This window comes from Crocodylus siamensis, chromosome 4, assembly GCF_052110815.1.
Source record: "Crocodylus siamensis isolate JL-2025a chromosome 4, ASM5211081v1, whole genome shotgun sequence".
Lineage (NCBI taxonomy): Eukaryota > Metazoa > Chordata > Crocodylia > Crocodylidae > Crocodylus > Crocodylus siamensis.
In genome coordinates this window covers 155364729-155380841 of record NC_143398.1, presented here as the reverse complement: position 1 = coordinate 155380841, position 16113 = coordinate 155364729, and the positions used below count along the sequence as shown (strand labels likewise).

Here is a 16113-nt window from a genome sequence, read left to right as displayed (position 1 = left end):
GTGGGAAGAGCTCGGGGGCTGGGTGGGGAGCGACCGGGCTGAGTTTTGAGGGGAGAAGTGTCTTGGTTTCGAGCAGGCGCTGGGTGGGGCAGCCCCGACTGGAAGGGGCCTCGGCGGCGCGTCCCGCTGTTGCTACGGAGACGGGAGGTGAGGCGGAGAGCCAGGTGTCCGGGACAGCCCTGGGGGCAGAATTGGGCCCGGGGTGTGGGGAGCACCTCAGGGTCCGAAGTGCTGCGTGACACAGGAGACTGGACAAGATGGACCTATGGTCTAAGCCAGTAAAAGGCAGTTTTTGTCTTCTTCTGAGACTTATCTCAGCTGAGCTTGAACACAAGTGCCCTAGACATTTGGGCCCAATTTCAGTCATCATTTCAGATTGGGGTTTGATTATTCACTGTATAATTAACAGGGGTGCACTGATAGAAATTTTTTTTGGCCAATATCAATGGCCGATTTTTAACAAGCTGTATCAGCCGATACCGATCCGATTGCTGATGTGCAGCTGGGCAGTGTGGAGAGCAGTGTCCCGCTGATAAGTCTGTTAAGGGCCGTGGAGGGTGGAGATTGAGGCCCCCGTGCTGAGGGAGGGAGTGGGGCTGGGGGCCCCAGGACGGAGTCATGAGTGGCTCATTTGGGGAGAGGGGGGTGTGGCTACCACCGCTGTGCATACTCCTGGGGGAGCAGTGGGGGGCATATGCCCCCAGATGTGCGTGCAGGGCTAGGGCAGGCTGAGTCCAGGGGTGTACTGAGCTCTTCCAGGCAGGGGGGCTGGGCTGGGCTGGGCTGTGCTCAGGGTGGGCAGTGGGGCTAGGGGTGGGGCTTCAGCCACCCCAAAATTTGCCATAGCCCTCCCAACCTCCCCTCCCAGCACTGCCGCCACCCACCCCAAGTACAGCCCGGCCCAGCCCTGCCCTGCCCCGCCCCGGCCCCCACTACCTGGGAAGAGCGTAGTGTTGCCTCGGCCCCAGCCCGCAGTGGCAGCCTGTCCTTGGCCTGCGCGCAGATCCAGGGGCACCCCCCCCCATGTCTCCCCTGGGGGTGCACGCAGCAGCAGGAGCCACCCCCTTTCCCTGGGCGTGGCTCAGTCCTGCACCCCGCCTCTGCTGGGCACAGCCTGCCTCTGCCCTAGCCCCACTCCCTCCCTCACCACGGGGGCCTCGATCTGCCCCCCCACACCCCCACAATAGATTTACCAGCCAGACCTGTCTACTCTCCACGCTGCCAGGCTGCACTCCTTGCTGCCTGCATGCTGTGCTACAACTTTGTGCATGCACCGGGCATTTATTGGCCATATCAGCCAAAAAAAGCCGATACACTCAATTTGCCTTATATTGGTGCTGATCCAATATGGGACAAATGTATTGGTGCACCTCTAATACTTAGATACTTGCAGCGAGTCTAACAAGAGTTCAAGTAATGAACAGGATGTGAAAGAGCAAGGAATATTCTCCTTGCATGGTGCTCATGCACCCCAAGTAACTCTGGCTTGTGGACAGATAGAGGTCATTAGTCATGTTAGTCTGAAGTCACTCAGAAGGCAGGGTAGAATTTCACCTTGTAGATAAGCGGTGTCAAACTCACCCTGCACCTTAGGCCAGATTTAGGCCCTAAGGTCTCTTGGGGCTGGATCTGCAGAGCCAACAGTGTGTATTGCAGGGGATGAGGCAAGTTGGTTTGGGGGCTGGTGACAGCATGGGTCCAGGGATGAGCATGAGGCAAGCAAGGCCTGTGTGCACACCACACCTCCTAGCTATACTGCCAACATCTGGTAGCCTGCTGGACTACCAGCAAGCCAGATGGAACAGTTTGATGGGGTGGATCCAGCGCACAGGCCAGACATTATAAAGTAACTAAATCAGAGATGCAGTTATACACTATATTAAAATAGTATATAAAGGGACTTACCACTTATAACCGCTTCATCTGTTAATTCTCATCCCAGCATAAATAGAATTAAACTGAATGAAACAGGTGTAAAGTTACACTGATACTGGAGTGGACAGATGAAATAGTTATGTTGGTTCAGCATGAGTCACAGTAAACTGGTATAATTGTTTGATCTGTGCATGCTATTAATTATGTTTTGCTCTCAGGTTATCATCATGGACAAATCTGGAGCAATAGATTTCTGTGCTTTGGAGAGAGAACTACAGGCTGCTGTTGCTGCTGATGAAAAGTACCGGAGAGAAAATGATGCCAAATTCCGAGCTGTTCACCAGAAGGTGGCGTCCTATGAAGAATTTAGGTTTGCAGGCAACTTGTTTCATATGGCGAGTCTGGAGTTGGGAATAGAACAATCCAGTGTTTCTTTCATCAGGATGAAAGTTTGTATTACCGAGTGTCATGTAGTGACACTTTCTGCTCAGAAGTTGTATTGTCATATCCTCCCTCCTGGCTGAGAAGGACTGAATCTGTGAGAGTGTCTGAAGCAATGAGGAGTGTGTATGTGACCAGCTCCATGTATTTCAGCCAAAACTCAATGGCAACACAGTTCCTTGTAATAGGAGCTCTTTGTCTAGGCCAGCTTGCTGGGTAAGGGATGTGTAACTCCAGAAGTTCTATCCTTCAGCTTCTCAGAAAAGTCGTGAGATTTTCCTCTCTGTACGGAAATTACTCAGACCCTAGGAATCTGAATGAAAACAAGATGTGTTAAAAACAAAGATGAATGGAATTAAAAAGAAAGGAAAGGTTTACTTAGCATCCATACTATAACATTTCTCATAAATGGAACTGGGCTTCACAGCACAGACCTTACACACATTGCCAGCATAAGTGGCAAACCCCTCTAATGTGGATGTAGTTATACTGGTATAAAAACAGCTTGTATTAGTTTGATTTGGGAACTAGTACAGGCTATATTTTGGTGTAAGACATCTATATTTTCATTTAACTGCATCTGCTAGAAAACTGAGAGAACAAAAACCATACCCTTAACTAATATCATTTGGCTGGAAAAACATTTATTTCTAGATTGGGGTGTTCAACCTCTGGCCCACAGGCTAATAGTGGCCCATGGAGCCAATTCATTTGGCCCATGGGGCTCCCCACAGATCCAGAAATGTGATGGTGGGGGAGCAGTGAACATTAATACAGCCATCCTCCCCGCTGCCAAAACCTCAAGCCCTGTGCAGCTGGTTAGAGCACCCCTCTCCTCCCACCCTGTTTTTGGATTATTGAAGCTGGGCCACCCTCTTCCACCCCCTTGGGGCCAGGCTACCACCACCCTAGAGTTGGGTTGGGGCCTGGCCACAATCCCTTCCCTTGCAGGGCCCAGTCAACCTCCTTTCCCTGCAGGACTGCATTGGTGTTGAAGTGGAGGGTATTTGCTCTCACAGGATTTTGCTTACAGGGATATTGTGCGGGCATCACACCTGAAGCCCCTGGAGAAAAAGGATAAATTTGGAAAAAAGAAAAATCTACTGTGGAATTCCTGTGCAACCCAAGCTAAGTGCCAGCAGAACAGCGAGGTGGAAATAGCCCAGGTGAGGAAAAAAACCCATCTATAAACTTGCTGGAGGGGTACCAGCGGGGTTTGGGAGAGACCTTGTTCCCCCCGAGCGCCTCCTGGAGTAGCAAGGAATAACGGCTATAGGTTGCTAGAGAATAGGTTTAAACTAGACATTAGAAGTCACTACTTCACAGTCAGGCTGGCTAGGACCTGGAACAAACTTCCAAGGGAAGTGGTGATGGTTCCTACCCTGGGGGTGTTTAAGAGGAGGCTCAACATTTACCTGGCTGGGGTAATTTGAGCCCAGTTTTCTCTGCTGCCCAGGGCAGGGGGTCAGACTAGAAGATCTACAACGTCCCTTCCAACCCTACATCTTCCCATCACTATTGGTTTGTCGACATCTGAAAGTTATTGCAGAACAAGATAGTGTGTGAAATTCAAAACAAACCAGAAGCCATTCAGTAGATAAAGCAATGGATGTTAGGTTGTGCAGAATGAGGATTTGAAAAAGCAGGCCTCCCCCAACCTGAGGAAAGACCACTCAGAAGAAATAGCAGTTCCATAGGTGAACAAACCCTAAACAAATCCCAAATATTGGAATCTCTTGAGTAGATCAGATCTCCATTTAGTCCTACATCCTGTCTCTGCCTCTGTTCCCTTATTGCCAGGGTGAAAACTAGCCTTTTACTCCTGAACTTTGTTTGCTGTCTCTTCACTGGTTTCTGAGCCATAGTACTATTTTACCTTTCTCCCTGTGACTATTCAGTTACCACAGGTGACCTGTTCTGTGTGACCACCATCCATTCTTTCCTTGTAATGAAATCCCAGCCCCATTGAAGTCAATGGGAGTTTTGCCAGTTTACTTAGGATCCCATACCTCCTTACACACACATGCATTCAGACAGTCATTAGTGTATACAGACTAATGAGAGGGATTTCAGAAGTAGAAAGGAAAGGAAACAGGAGAAGCCTGCTGCTCACTTATTGCTGTTGGTCTTTTCTTTCCAGGGGTTGGACCGATTACCTGAAACCTCTGCAGAATTCTACAGAGATTGGCGCAGATGCTTAAAAAGTGGGCAAGAAAAATACCAGTTCCTACTGCAGCTCGGAGGCACAGGCTTGGGCAGAATCTTTCAAGCGGATCTCGGCTTTGGCCTCCTGGGTGAGTTCCTCAGGGTGTTGGCAGAGAATGTCTGTGGTGAAGACAGAGAAGCCACCCTGCAGATCTTACAGAGCCTTTCAGAGACTAAGCGCTTTGGGCTCAATGTGGATCTCCTGAGCCAGGTGGAAAAGGAGAGCAGTATGGACTTGTTTGAGAAACTGAAGAGCATGAACAGAAATTGTAGCACTCATGGGCTTTCTGCTGGCAAAGCCAAGGCAGGATCAGAAGTTCTAGGGGAAGAACCAAGAGAAGCTGAGAGGGAAATGCATCTCCAGGGGTGTGGCCTGGGGAAGGAGGCAGATGAGAGGAGGTTGATGGAGCTGATGAAATGTTATCAAGTCATGTGAAGGAGCACAGGCTCACTGCAAGGGTGTGTGGGAGCAGAGTCCAGAGTAGGGATCCTTCAGCTCTGCTCTCCGATCAAAGATCACAGGACTCTTAGGGTACATGACACCTTGTCCCTGGCATGTCCAAAGAGGAATGGTTCCAAATACAGTCCACCCAACCGTTACTTACATTCACTGGGCCTGGAAACACAATGGTGAAGCTGCTTTAAGGGATTTCCACGCAGCCATTGTCAAGCACCCCAAAGACCAAGGTCTTGAGAGTGGCCATGTGAGTAGACATCTCCAAGCAGCTGCACTACCGCATTTCTGTGGCCAGTGCATGTGAGTGGGTCTGTGTGGGGTAAGGAATGCTTGGGGGTATCCTTCCCTGAACATGCAAGGGACCTGGTGTAGACATACCCTGAGTTCCTCTCTGTAGAGTGTTGCCGATCTAATCCTCTCTGTATCTGTCTTAGTACCTAGCTTAGTTGCTTTCCCCAGTACAAATAAATGTTAGTTACAGAAAGAATGGTATTGCAGGAATTGGGAAAGTGCCATGCACAGAAAGGAATCCTTGCTATAAATAGGTAATAATCAGCAGATTATCTGAGGACAAAGCTCCAAGGGAGTCTTTCTGGTATTAGTAGGGTAAAAAATAAAATCAAAATCAATTCCTCACCTCTTTTTGTTCTTTGTGTATATGTTCCCTGAGCAGAGAGACATTTAGCCATGTTAAGCTGAAGTCAGATAGGAGACAGGGTAGATTTGCACCTTATAGGCTAACCAAATCTGCCCTTTTATATATTTCTTGCCTAGAGGGCATTTTTGAGAAACAATCAGTTATATTGCCATGTTTAAACAGAGCTACATTTGGAAGATGTTCATGTACAAGCCTCCATGAGTTTAAAATTTGGGAATGAGTTGAGTGATCACTTTCTTGAACAGGACCAGAATTATTACAGTGCAGATCTTGAGGTGTCATGGTCATGCACCAAAGATTAGCAATAATCTCCAAGACATGACCTTGCTGCAGGCCACTCCACCCTAATTAGCATTTTATTTAGATTATTAGAGGAAGTGAGTCTGGACAGACGGGAACTGTAGTGTAGAAAGCTGCAGACTGGCTAGCAGTGGGGATGCAGAAGGATTGGGACATGAACGAGAAAGCAGATTGCATTGGAGTGAAGATAATCATGGGTGGCAAGGTAGAACTCTGGCCACTGCCTTTGAAAGGAGAACTAGGTTTAGGGAGTGATGCAGAGGGAAACAGAGATGGGAAACTGGATGTTTCTCAGCCCTAGGCGTCAGAAGTAAAACCATGTGTAGGTCACAAAAAAGACTAAGCCATGAAGTTTGTGTAATTAAACTGGATGAAACTCACAGAGTACAAATTCTGTCCTTCTGGGTCTTTATCCTGAAAGGCCATTCAAACATAATCAATAGCTGTCAGATTATACCCAGCTCTGGAAAGATGAGTCCTGTCCTCCCCCAGTAGTAAAGTAAAACAAATCACATCCTCCTGCAAGCCTCACCAGGTGTTGTTAACTAACTACCTGCCTTCAGGTGTACATCTCCATGCACATGCCCACGTATACCTTGTGGCTAATCCTGTGACCTCCCTCCTGGAAATGCAGATATGTCTCCTCCTAAAGATCCTTCCTCCCTTCCCACAGGTTTGATGAGCAGTGAAGTAGTTAACCATATGGACATCTGAAGGCTCCTCAGAGGCATTAGTGTTGGCTTCCTTGAAATGAATGGTGCAGTTCACACCTCAGAGCCTCTGCTAATTGATGGATAATCTTGTTGCACTAGGGTCATGGTTTGAAGGGATTTTTTGCAATCATAGCAGATAGGGACTTGTTTTTTTAATGAAAGCTGAGATCTGGAGTGCAGCTAAGAGGTCTGTTCTGTGCCTCCTGGCAAATCTTCAGCAACCCATAGGAGACACTGGGCATGTTTTGGGAAATGCTGGGTTAAAGAGAGGTTATTTGGCTGAAATGAACAGAGGGCTTCTCAACATATCAAAATGAAAGTCTTTCATCTTGGAAGCTTGAATCTGAAGTCTCTTCCCCTTACATATTTTCTCCTTTTTTTACATGATACACATAGAGGTTTGTTCTTGTACAGTCCCTCAGGATCTCTGGGTTCTACACACGCTGCTTTATTTTAAGTTAGGCTACCTGGGAATGCATTGATGCTGGTGGTACGTTTGGAGCTTTCTGGAATTATTTTTGCAAAGCTACAAAATACTGCTTTTCCATGGAATATACACCTGAGGTTACTGTGCAAATCCTAGGGGCTGCAGAAGGGTAGAGTACCATGGGTTTGAACAAGCACAGCAAGCAATGCATAGGACAGGAAGTGAAGAAGAACCTCCTATCTAACAGGAACTGAAAACAATCTGACATTAAAAGCAGATAGAATGACTCAGCAGAAGTCAGATGTAGTCTTCCTCTGAGAAAGATCAGAGCATATTCACATAGGGAGAGGATAGGAGCAGCCCAGGATTCAATCCAGTCCTGCATTGACAGGAATGAGACAGAGGCAACCAGTTTAGTTCTGTCCCTGAACATCTACTCAAGGGGCAACAGATAAGATGGAGATAACCCCATGTTTATATGTCTAGATAGCATTCCTACATTCTGTTACAATCACATGTAAGGTATTACTTGAATACAACCAAAAGCAGGATCCACTGTATTAATCACTGTACTGAGAAACAGGCTCTGCCCCAAAGAACTTACAAGGTAGATAGTGTTGGATGAAAGACCAATGGGGAAAAGCAATGCTTTATCTAAAACCATTCATACTCACACACACAGGCCAATCCACTGGTGCTCAGGTTCAGTCATGATGGACAATTGCGGTGCCTCTAGACACAATGATCTTATGGGAGGGACGCCAGTAATTTTCTCCCGAGTTGATGTGGATGGGATACAACGTGGCTGGGGCCTGGTCTTCACTGCCTTTTTATCTAGACACACTGCTATGGTGCCTCTGACAACCTACTAAGCCAATCACATTATTGCTGTTGAGTTGAGTTGCTGAGTTGACTTCATCAAAACTCAGTCTTTTGGTTACATACATCATGGCTTAGGTATGCAGAAGGATGGATGGTAAGGAATTGCTTGTTTTATAACCTTCTGAGACAGGGAGTCTGCTTTTGTTCTTATCTTCTTGTAGATGGTTTATTTATTCTTCTTATCTTCCTGTTCTCAAAGCTTCTTTCTCAGTAGACTGGGTATGCTTGAAACCATATTCATTCACTCACTCACGCATTCATTTAAAATTCATTTTTGATAATATTCTCAACAATAGGAAAAGGGCAAGAAGGGAATCAGGGCCAGAGAGGGGCAGTGATTTGCCCAAAGTTATGCAGTGGGTCAGTGTCAGAGCAGGAAATAGAACCAAGATCTCCTGTGCCAGCCTTATGCACTCATAATCCTACCACTAAGCTGAGAACTCTTGAGGAGAAGGTGATGTGGCCAAAAAGATCTACTATGTTATTTGAAGAGCTGGAGGCATCTCAAGACTTCCTTATATCAATGGAATCCAGCACCCTAGACCAACCGTTTGGGAAGCTGACATGGCCTAAATATTAGGTTTAAAGTCCCTAGACGCACAGGGTGAGATGCAGAGAGTGTGGGTCCCTCTCCCCATTTGTCTCTCCAAGAGCAATTCTCTGCAGCTACTGCTCAAGTCCTTTAGGCAAACCTTAAACAGTGGAGGCCTCTGCACCATGCACTGCACTGTTGTTCCCATCTGCATTTGGGTCAGAATTTCGTTCTTCTCACTGTTGTGCTATGTATGCATAAATTTACCTGGTCATGGCCTCCAGCCCCAGGGGCAGCTGTGTTTCAGTGAAGCTATGTGGTTATTGTCTGCAGCATGTTCAGAGCTGAATAGGGCTGTGCGTATTCTGAATCTGACCGTCTCAGCGCTGCACTCGTGTTCTAGAACAGACGTGAGGAAGAAAGGGAAAGGTTCTAGAATGAATGTCTCTGAGGCCCCAATGGAAAGCCTTGACCTTTCAGTGCAGTCTTTGACACAATAGACTGATTTCTTACAGTAGCCTCCCCAGCGATTATTAGGCTGAGCTGACATATTTCTGATGACTCCTGTTCAACCTCTCCCATCTACCAACTAGTGCAGAGGGGAGATTCTATTGTTAAAAACTTACCTACAAACTCTATCTTCATAAAGCACTCCCTAACCCACCACCAACATCCTACTGTTAACCTTGGTGACTAGGAGATCAATAAGGATCTCACAACACTTACTTACTGTTGGATGTGGATGCCAGTTTGACTTATACTCCTTGGAGACAGTCTAGTCTGACTGGTGACCATGAGGCTGGTTGGAATGACCTTTCTTCTTTGGATGATAGACCTTCTCCATGCTTTTGCAATTATGGAGAAGGAAGACATATTCAAGAAAACACCCTGTCCAGCCTTCCTGATGTTTGACAATGCTGCCTATTTGGCTGATATGAGTTTTGAGCTCCCTTGCAACTGCAAGCCAGAAGAGATCACCTCAGTTGTGTGGTACTTCCAGAACAGCCCAGGCAGCCGGGAGACCAAGGTTTTAACAGACTTTGATGGCACTATGGTTGTGGACTCAGGCCACATCCGGGTGGGTAGTGACATACTGAAGCGTTTCAGCATTAGGATGTTTAGTCTCATTGTCTTTCGGGCCCAAGTAGAGGATTCGGGCCACTATCTCTGCGGCACAAAGCAAGGGGACTTTTACTACGGCTATGACGTGGATGTGCAGCCATCCAAGTACATCACTGTGGCCTTCAAAGACATAGGTCAGCACCCACAAAAGGATCACATTGAAAAGCTGTTCAGCCTGTTCACCACCTTTTGGGACTGGACCAAATGTGACCGCTGCGGGGTACGAGGTGAGCAACGGAGAATTGGTCTCTGCTACATGAACAGCACCTACCTCAACCCCAGGTACCGTACCACCTTGGCAGATGTCGTGTCCTGTGGTTCAAGATCTGTCCCCAGGCGCCTCCACAGCACCATTCAGCTCAGGAAGCCTGAGGTCATCATCCGAAGTTGCATGACACCTTGTCCAAAGAAAAAAGCCCCCAAGGAAGGAGTGCTTGCCATTGCCAACCTTATTGCAAAGCTGGGTGAAAAACCCTGGGTGCCCAAAGTTCCCATTCAGTTCCACAAGCAGCAGATAGGAAGCAGTCTGATTATCTCATGCCCTGGAGCCAGGCCAGAGCATGCAGTGGCTTGGGACAAAGACTTAGCTCCACTGTACCGTACCCACTTCCTCAAGGGAGTCAACAAGAGCATGAGGGTCTTCATTGACCATGGCAATCACCTGCACATTCGATTTGCCCAGCTGAATGACAGGGGCACTTATTACTGCTGGCGAGAGAGTCAAATGATTGCTGGTTTCCGGCTCTCTGTGGGGTTTCAAAGTCAGCGCAAGCGGACGCTTAACGATCCTGAGACAAGACACGCCATCAAGGCCATCCTCACAAGTTATGTCTTTATCACCATAGTTTTCATTGGCATCCATCTCGGCCGCTGCTGCTTTTATGCGTTCAGAGGCACTTTCGTGGGGTAGCCTTTTGAATAAGTGCTTGGCCACAGGCCAAGGGAATTATTTATCTCATCCACTTGTTATGCTCATTTGGAATCTTTTCCCTTGGGCTGTTGAGAATTTTCCTAATGCCTGTTAGAAATAATGACAAGCAAAAAGCTACCGGTACATGCTTGCTTGTTTCCTTTCATTGTGGAGCATGAAAAAGAGGGAGCTGAACTGGAAAGATAATTGCATTCAGAATATTACTGCCATAGCTTGTTGGGGACAGAGTCTGTGAATAAGGAGTCCTGGTCTAGGCCCTGCTTATCCCCTGACTTTGGGCAAGCCTTGCTGCTTATTCATTTCTCAAACAATACTTTACATTTACATTGTGTGTTCTGGTCAGGGGTCTTAAAGCACTTTTCCAGAATAACTAAATATCATATTAGTAGGTTTCTTACAGCTGAACAAATAATCAGATCCCCCCAACCCCCCGCCCCCCCCGAATCTGCTTTACTCAAAAAACTGAGAAATATCAGTTTGGGATCAACTTAAAATTAAACTTTATTTTTTCCCTTTTAAGTTTTTTTAATTAAAAAAAAAAAGAAACATATTTCAAAACAAAACCTGTCCATTGTTTCTTTTTTTTATTGAGGTGTTTTTGCAGCTGAAACAAGTCACTGATAGTAGCACAGGTTTCTCCAATATCAGCACAGGTTTGCAGTGAATCTTCTTTCTGGGGTGGGGTGGCATGGGGGGGGGAGGTTTCAGCTGAAAATCCTAAACCAGCATTGATTCACATCTCTGTTTATAAGGTTTGGATGCTGAGGCACATAGGGGCAGGCTTAGGAGTGAAAGTGCCAATTGGCTGTTCTGAAAGGCCATGCACTTACCCTGGTGCATGCAGTAGGGCTGAGTTTGGCAGCTCCACAGAAAAAGGAGGAAAGACACTGGGCCCTTGGAAAGTCTGGCCTTATCCAGCAGCCGATCAATTCAGCCTTTCTTTAGAACACCTGCTTGCAAGCTCCTCTTCCATGCTATGCTATTCAGTTGCCTCTGTTCATAAGATGCTACCATTGGCTGGTTCCCCCCACCCCACATTCATCCCCCAAGTTCCTAGGTACATTATAGGGACAATTTTTAACTCAGACCTCTCCCAGGAGTGGAATGAAACAAGGTGAAGTGCCTTGCCTCTCCCAGCTCCTATGGGCTGGGTGCTGAGAAAACCCACTCTGCCTAGAGCCCCGGGCCACTTCCTTCTTTTTTTGGAGTGTGCAGTGCATTCTGAGTCACCCTATCCAAGGAACATTTTTTTTAATTAAAATATATTTATATCTCTATATATTTAGTTAAACACATCCTCTATCATAGACTTCCCTTGAACCTTTTTTTAAACCACCAGTGGGTGTCTGTGTAGCAGTCCAGGGGCCTTCCAAGAGATTTTCTGGTGGCTCATGTGAGGAGGAGGCTCTGTGTCAGCCTTTTGGGTGGCACCTTCATGAGTTTTAAAGGGCTGTGGTTAGCACACTGGCTAATGTCATTTGGCAGAGGCAGAGCAGTGCAACTTTCACCTGCTTTAGCACACAGATAAAGCCCAGGGGAGCTGAGGCAATGGCAAGTGGCCTTGTCTATACTTGTGTCCACTGGCGCCTTCCCCATCCCCTTTAAACCCTGCCCCAGAGAACAGTCCCGTCCCTCCTTCCTCTGTAAGGGCTGAGGCAGAGAGCATTGACAGCTACTATTGCAGAGGACCTGCAACCCTCCCAGAGCTAAAAACATGAGCTAAGAAGCTGAGGCTGCCATCTTGGTGCTGTGCAAGCCTCATAGCCTCTAGGGACTCAGTGCAGAGGGGTTCTGCCTGACACATGACGTTACATCTTTGTGCAGAGGGACCTGGTACCCCAGCACTGAAGCTCCATGGAAAAGAAGAAGTATGTGATGAGCTTCAGGGTGGTCCTCTATCTCAGATTGCTTCCAGGCCCAGAAGCTGAAAGGCGCAGTCTTTGGCACTGCAGTGCAGCCCCTGCAAAGGTAAGCTCTGGTAATGGAGGTCAGGGTATGAATAGCCAGCAGCACAATACACCACCCTAGCTGTGATTGGAAAGCTGGGGCATTGGGAAGAGGAGGTTCACCCTGGGAACAGGGTGTAAACCCTTTGGACTGTAGCCTGAGGTGACTCAAGGAAAGGAAGAAGCAGTTGGTGGCCATGAGTTGTGGCACTCTATCTTGTGTAGTTTTCAGGCTACTGTCCTTTGTAGGAGGTGATGGGGAGGAAGCAGGGGGAGAAACTGCAGAGGCAAGCTCGACACCTGGATTATGAGCTATCAGCTGCCAGAAGGACTTTTGTTGTGGTTGAATCTTTCCATCTAGGCCATTGTCTAGGGTGTAAGATAGCACAATTCATCTGGCTGGGCATTGGGTGCCCTGGGTGCTGGCCCAGCTGCCACTGCAGCCATGGGTAAATCCCCACATCTCTGATATGTGTCTGACAGGTCTGTTCAGGCAGTTTGCTGCCCATGGCAGGGCTGTTGTGCTCTCACTCTCCTCCTATGTCCAGTGATTTTCACACAGGGCTCTGATCCTGGTGGGGGCCCTCAGTGCCATTTTTGCACAACTACCTTTTACTAACACAGCAGTGCTTGTTGGTTGGGATGGAAGCACTGCCTAGACAGGATCACAGCAACATGGTGCAGGGACCTTGCACTGGGTGATGCAAGAGCCCTTTGCCATCCTTCGTTCTTTACCAGCTGCTGGATTTGCAAGGGAGGATCCTGACCAGCCCAACCCTAGCCCTATCAGCCTCTGCCTGTACCCTTTTCCCAAAAGACTCACCAGTCTGAATCTTAACCATAACCTGGAGAGCCCCAGAACTAGTGGTAGGAGCTGTAGGAATCCCAATACTGACCCTAGCCCTGTGTGGGCTCCTAGGACTGAAGTAGCAGTGTGATTCTGGGGTGGAAATCAGAGGCATTTGCCTAGTTCGGGGGCCATGGAACAGCTGGGGGATGTCAGCTGGGACTGAGGGGCACTGGCAAGTGGAACCTGTCCAAGGGTTGCCCATGGAAGGGCCTTGTAGGCCAACTACCCCCTGCTTTTTGAGAGCCCTGACAAGGGCTCTCCTCCAGATCCCAACTGAGGTGCAGGTTGCAGTCATATGACCAGTGAGACCAGGGCGCTTGCTTTAGCTTTATTTCTTTTCTCACGCTTTGGCTGCTGACATTAATGTATTAATTCAGGAGTGACATGTGCTGCAAACACTCCAGCAGGAGACTGCTCAGTAGCAAACCTGAATCTTCCCAGAGACTAGGGAGAGCTTTGTGCAAACAAGGTGCACCACAGATGGCCACCAGCAAGCCCTCTCTACCAATGTTGTCCCTTAACCCAGGCCCTAAGCAGACCTCAGGCATCAGGGAAACAGCCAGGGCTGCCAAGCTCTGCAGCTCATTGCTTCTGGTCTCTCCCTCTCCTTCCAATAATAGGATGAGAGTCATGATTTAAATGTACCATCCTGAAGGCAAGGGCTCCAGACCAGGATGTCCCATCTAGGCACACAAGGAACACCCCTTGGAATTCCCTTTTGGTGAACTCCAAAGGGACAAATTGCTTGGGATTCAAAGCATGGGCTTGGGAGCCAGGAGAGCTAGATTCTGTTACCACCTGCTGACATCTTGCTGCATGCTGTTGGGCAATTCTGTCCCTCAGTTTCTCCCATGATAAGGAGGGGATAAAAACACTCACCTGCCTGCCAAGGAGGCTGCAAGACCATAAAACACATGTCAGCCCCAGGATGAGCGAGCTACAGGTGCAGTGTGCATGGGCGTCACGCTACCTTGTCACTGACTGCTCAAAGAAAACCTTGAGACAAGCGGTCACTGCCTTCTGACTCCTAAAGAAAACAGTGCTCAGGGCAGGGGCAGGGCTGGGATCCCCAGCAGCTTGGCAGACAGAAAAACTCAGGGCCATGAGAGGGCAGACACACTCCAACAGATGGAGCAAAGAGAGCGCCCTGTGCCAATTTGATAAGTTACAGCCAAGTCTGACTCTGAAGTACCAAGCACACTTGTGGAGCAAGGCTGGCCACCCTAGCCAAGGCTTTGGTCTGAGCCTGCATGCTCTAGCATATGCTGCAGAGGCCCAGTAGCAATGGGCTCAGGCCAAATCTCCCCTTCATAATTCAACATACATAGACCGTGAGCTTGCTCTGAGCTTGCTCCTGCCAAGGTGCCAAGTGCACCAAAGTCACTGGGAACACAGGCAACTTCATACTGCCCAGGATCAGGTTGCCCTATCCCCCTGCTCATCCCTACCTGAGACTGGGACAGCATGGAGATGGGCACAATATCTGCACCTAGATGACAGGCCTAGGGTAGGTTCCAAGGGACATGGCTCCCCAGCTGGGATGGTAACACCTGTGTGCCAGGACACCAAGCCAGGGAACCACCCTCATGGCTCCTGTTCTAATAATGGAGGTCTCTTTCTTCCCAAGCATAGCTTGGTCTCAAGGAGGCCTCTTGTGCACCTGATTACATGATCAGGCTCCCAGATGGGGCCAGCCCCATCCTCCTTCACTCTTGGCCCTTCATTCCCTTTCTCTCCACCTTCTTCATTTTCACTTGCGTTAGACACCATCCAGCTGAGGGAAAAAGCACTGGTTCCTGATCAGCTGACTACTTGACTCCACAACCCTAAGAACCACAGCACGTGCCTAGCATTACTACACTCTGTCCACCCAATGCTGCCATCCAGCCACCTCCTAGGCAGAATGCAGCAGCCTGTGTAGCAGCACACACTACTGCCTTGAACTTCAGGGCAAGCAGAGACAAGCAGCTTTGCTCCAGTGCAAACCCCAGAGAGGGCTGCTTGGTGCAAGACTGGATTCTGCTGCCCATACTCCTCTAGGATAGGCCTATTTCGCAGCTCCTTTGAGGGCAATGGGACCCTCTGGGTTCCAGGATCTCAGATGCTCCTTGGATCTGCAGTCGGGTTCAGTGCAGAACCCTGAGTTTTCCCTCCCAGAGAGAATCAGCTAAAACTGTCCCTCCAAAGTGCCCAGAGGCTCCCCACCCCGCCCTCAATATGAATGAGCTCAGCCACCCAGCACACTTGCACAGGAGGGAAATGTCACTCCAATGCAAGGGAGAAACTGAGGCACAGAGAATTAAGGACCTGCTTTCATAGGGAGACTCCCACCAACTCCAGCAAGAGCAGGACACAGATGTGGCCCATGGCTTGCAGCACAGCAGGGGGCAGAATACAGATCACCCAACTTGCAGCCTGGGCACTGAGCTGCACTACTCTAAGGGCCCTGACAGCAAGCGCTACTCAGTGCTACTTCAGTGAGGGGTACTGGGAACCCTGACCACGAGACAGAGGAGATACTATGCACAACCCCTCCCCTTGGGGCCCTGCTGCTCACACTCATGCTTGCATCCTCCTCTGGCAAACCCCCAGTACAGGAAGGCAGCTGCGTGCCCTCCCTCTGTGATCATTACCCTGATGTCCTTGCTGGGGCCTCATGATATCTTGACAGCAGCAGAAAGGTGCCTGTGAGGCTCTGTCCTCCCCTCTCCCCAGGGTAAATTGGATCTCCAAGGCACATATATCTGGCAGACCAACAAGATGGACATGGGCAT

At 48.6% G+C, this 16113-nt stretch overlaps 2 protein-coding genes across 2 annotated transcripts; both read left to right on the top strand.

Moving 5' to 3' along the window:
• The first annotated feature begins 30 nt into the window (after positions 1–30).
• On the top strand, positions 31–7170 carry DNAAF19 (dynein axonemal assembly factor 19). The gene is made up of 4 exons (XM_090041180.1): positions 31–147; positions 2094–2245; positions 3350–3482; positions 4457–7170. The coding sequence occupies exons 2-4, from the start codon at positions 2103–2105 to the stop codon at positions 4955–4957; spliced, it is 777 nt and encodes a 258-aa protein (XP_089897306.1). The 5' UTR covers positions 31–147; positions 2094–2102; the 3' UTR covers positions 4958–7170.
• Positions 7171–9175: 2005 nt separating this feature from the next.
• Positions 9176–11062, top strand: FAM187A (family with sequence similarity 187 member A). Its single transcript, XM_090044321.1, has one exon. The coding sequence runs from the start codon at positions 9284–9286 to the stop codon at positions 10520–10522; it is 1239 nt and encodes a 412-aa protein (XP_089900447.1). The 5' UTR covers positions 9176–9283; the 3' UTR covers positions 10523–11062.
• The last annotated feature ends 5051 nt before the right edge of the window (positions 11063–16113 follow it).

Excerpts from the sequence above, each read along its gene's own strand:
- DNAAF19 (XM_090041180.1), top strand. The coding sequence starts at position 2,103 with ATGGACAAATCTGGAGCAATAGATTTCTGTGCTTTGGAGAGAGAACTA. Across the intron at positions 2,246-3,349 it reads GCGTCCTATGAAGAATTTAG|GGATATTGTGCGGGCATCAC; the intron begins GTTTGCAGGCAA and ends TTTTGCTTACAG. Across the intron at positions 3,483-4,456 it reads GCGAGGTGGAAATAGCCCAG|GGGTTGGACCGATTACCTGA; the intron begins GTGAGGAAAAAA and ends TTTTCTTTCCAG.
- FAM187A (XM_090044321.1), top strand. The coding sequence starts at position 9,284 with ATGAGGCTGGTTGGAATGACCTTTCTTCTTTGGATGATAGACCTTCTC.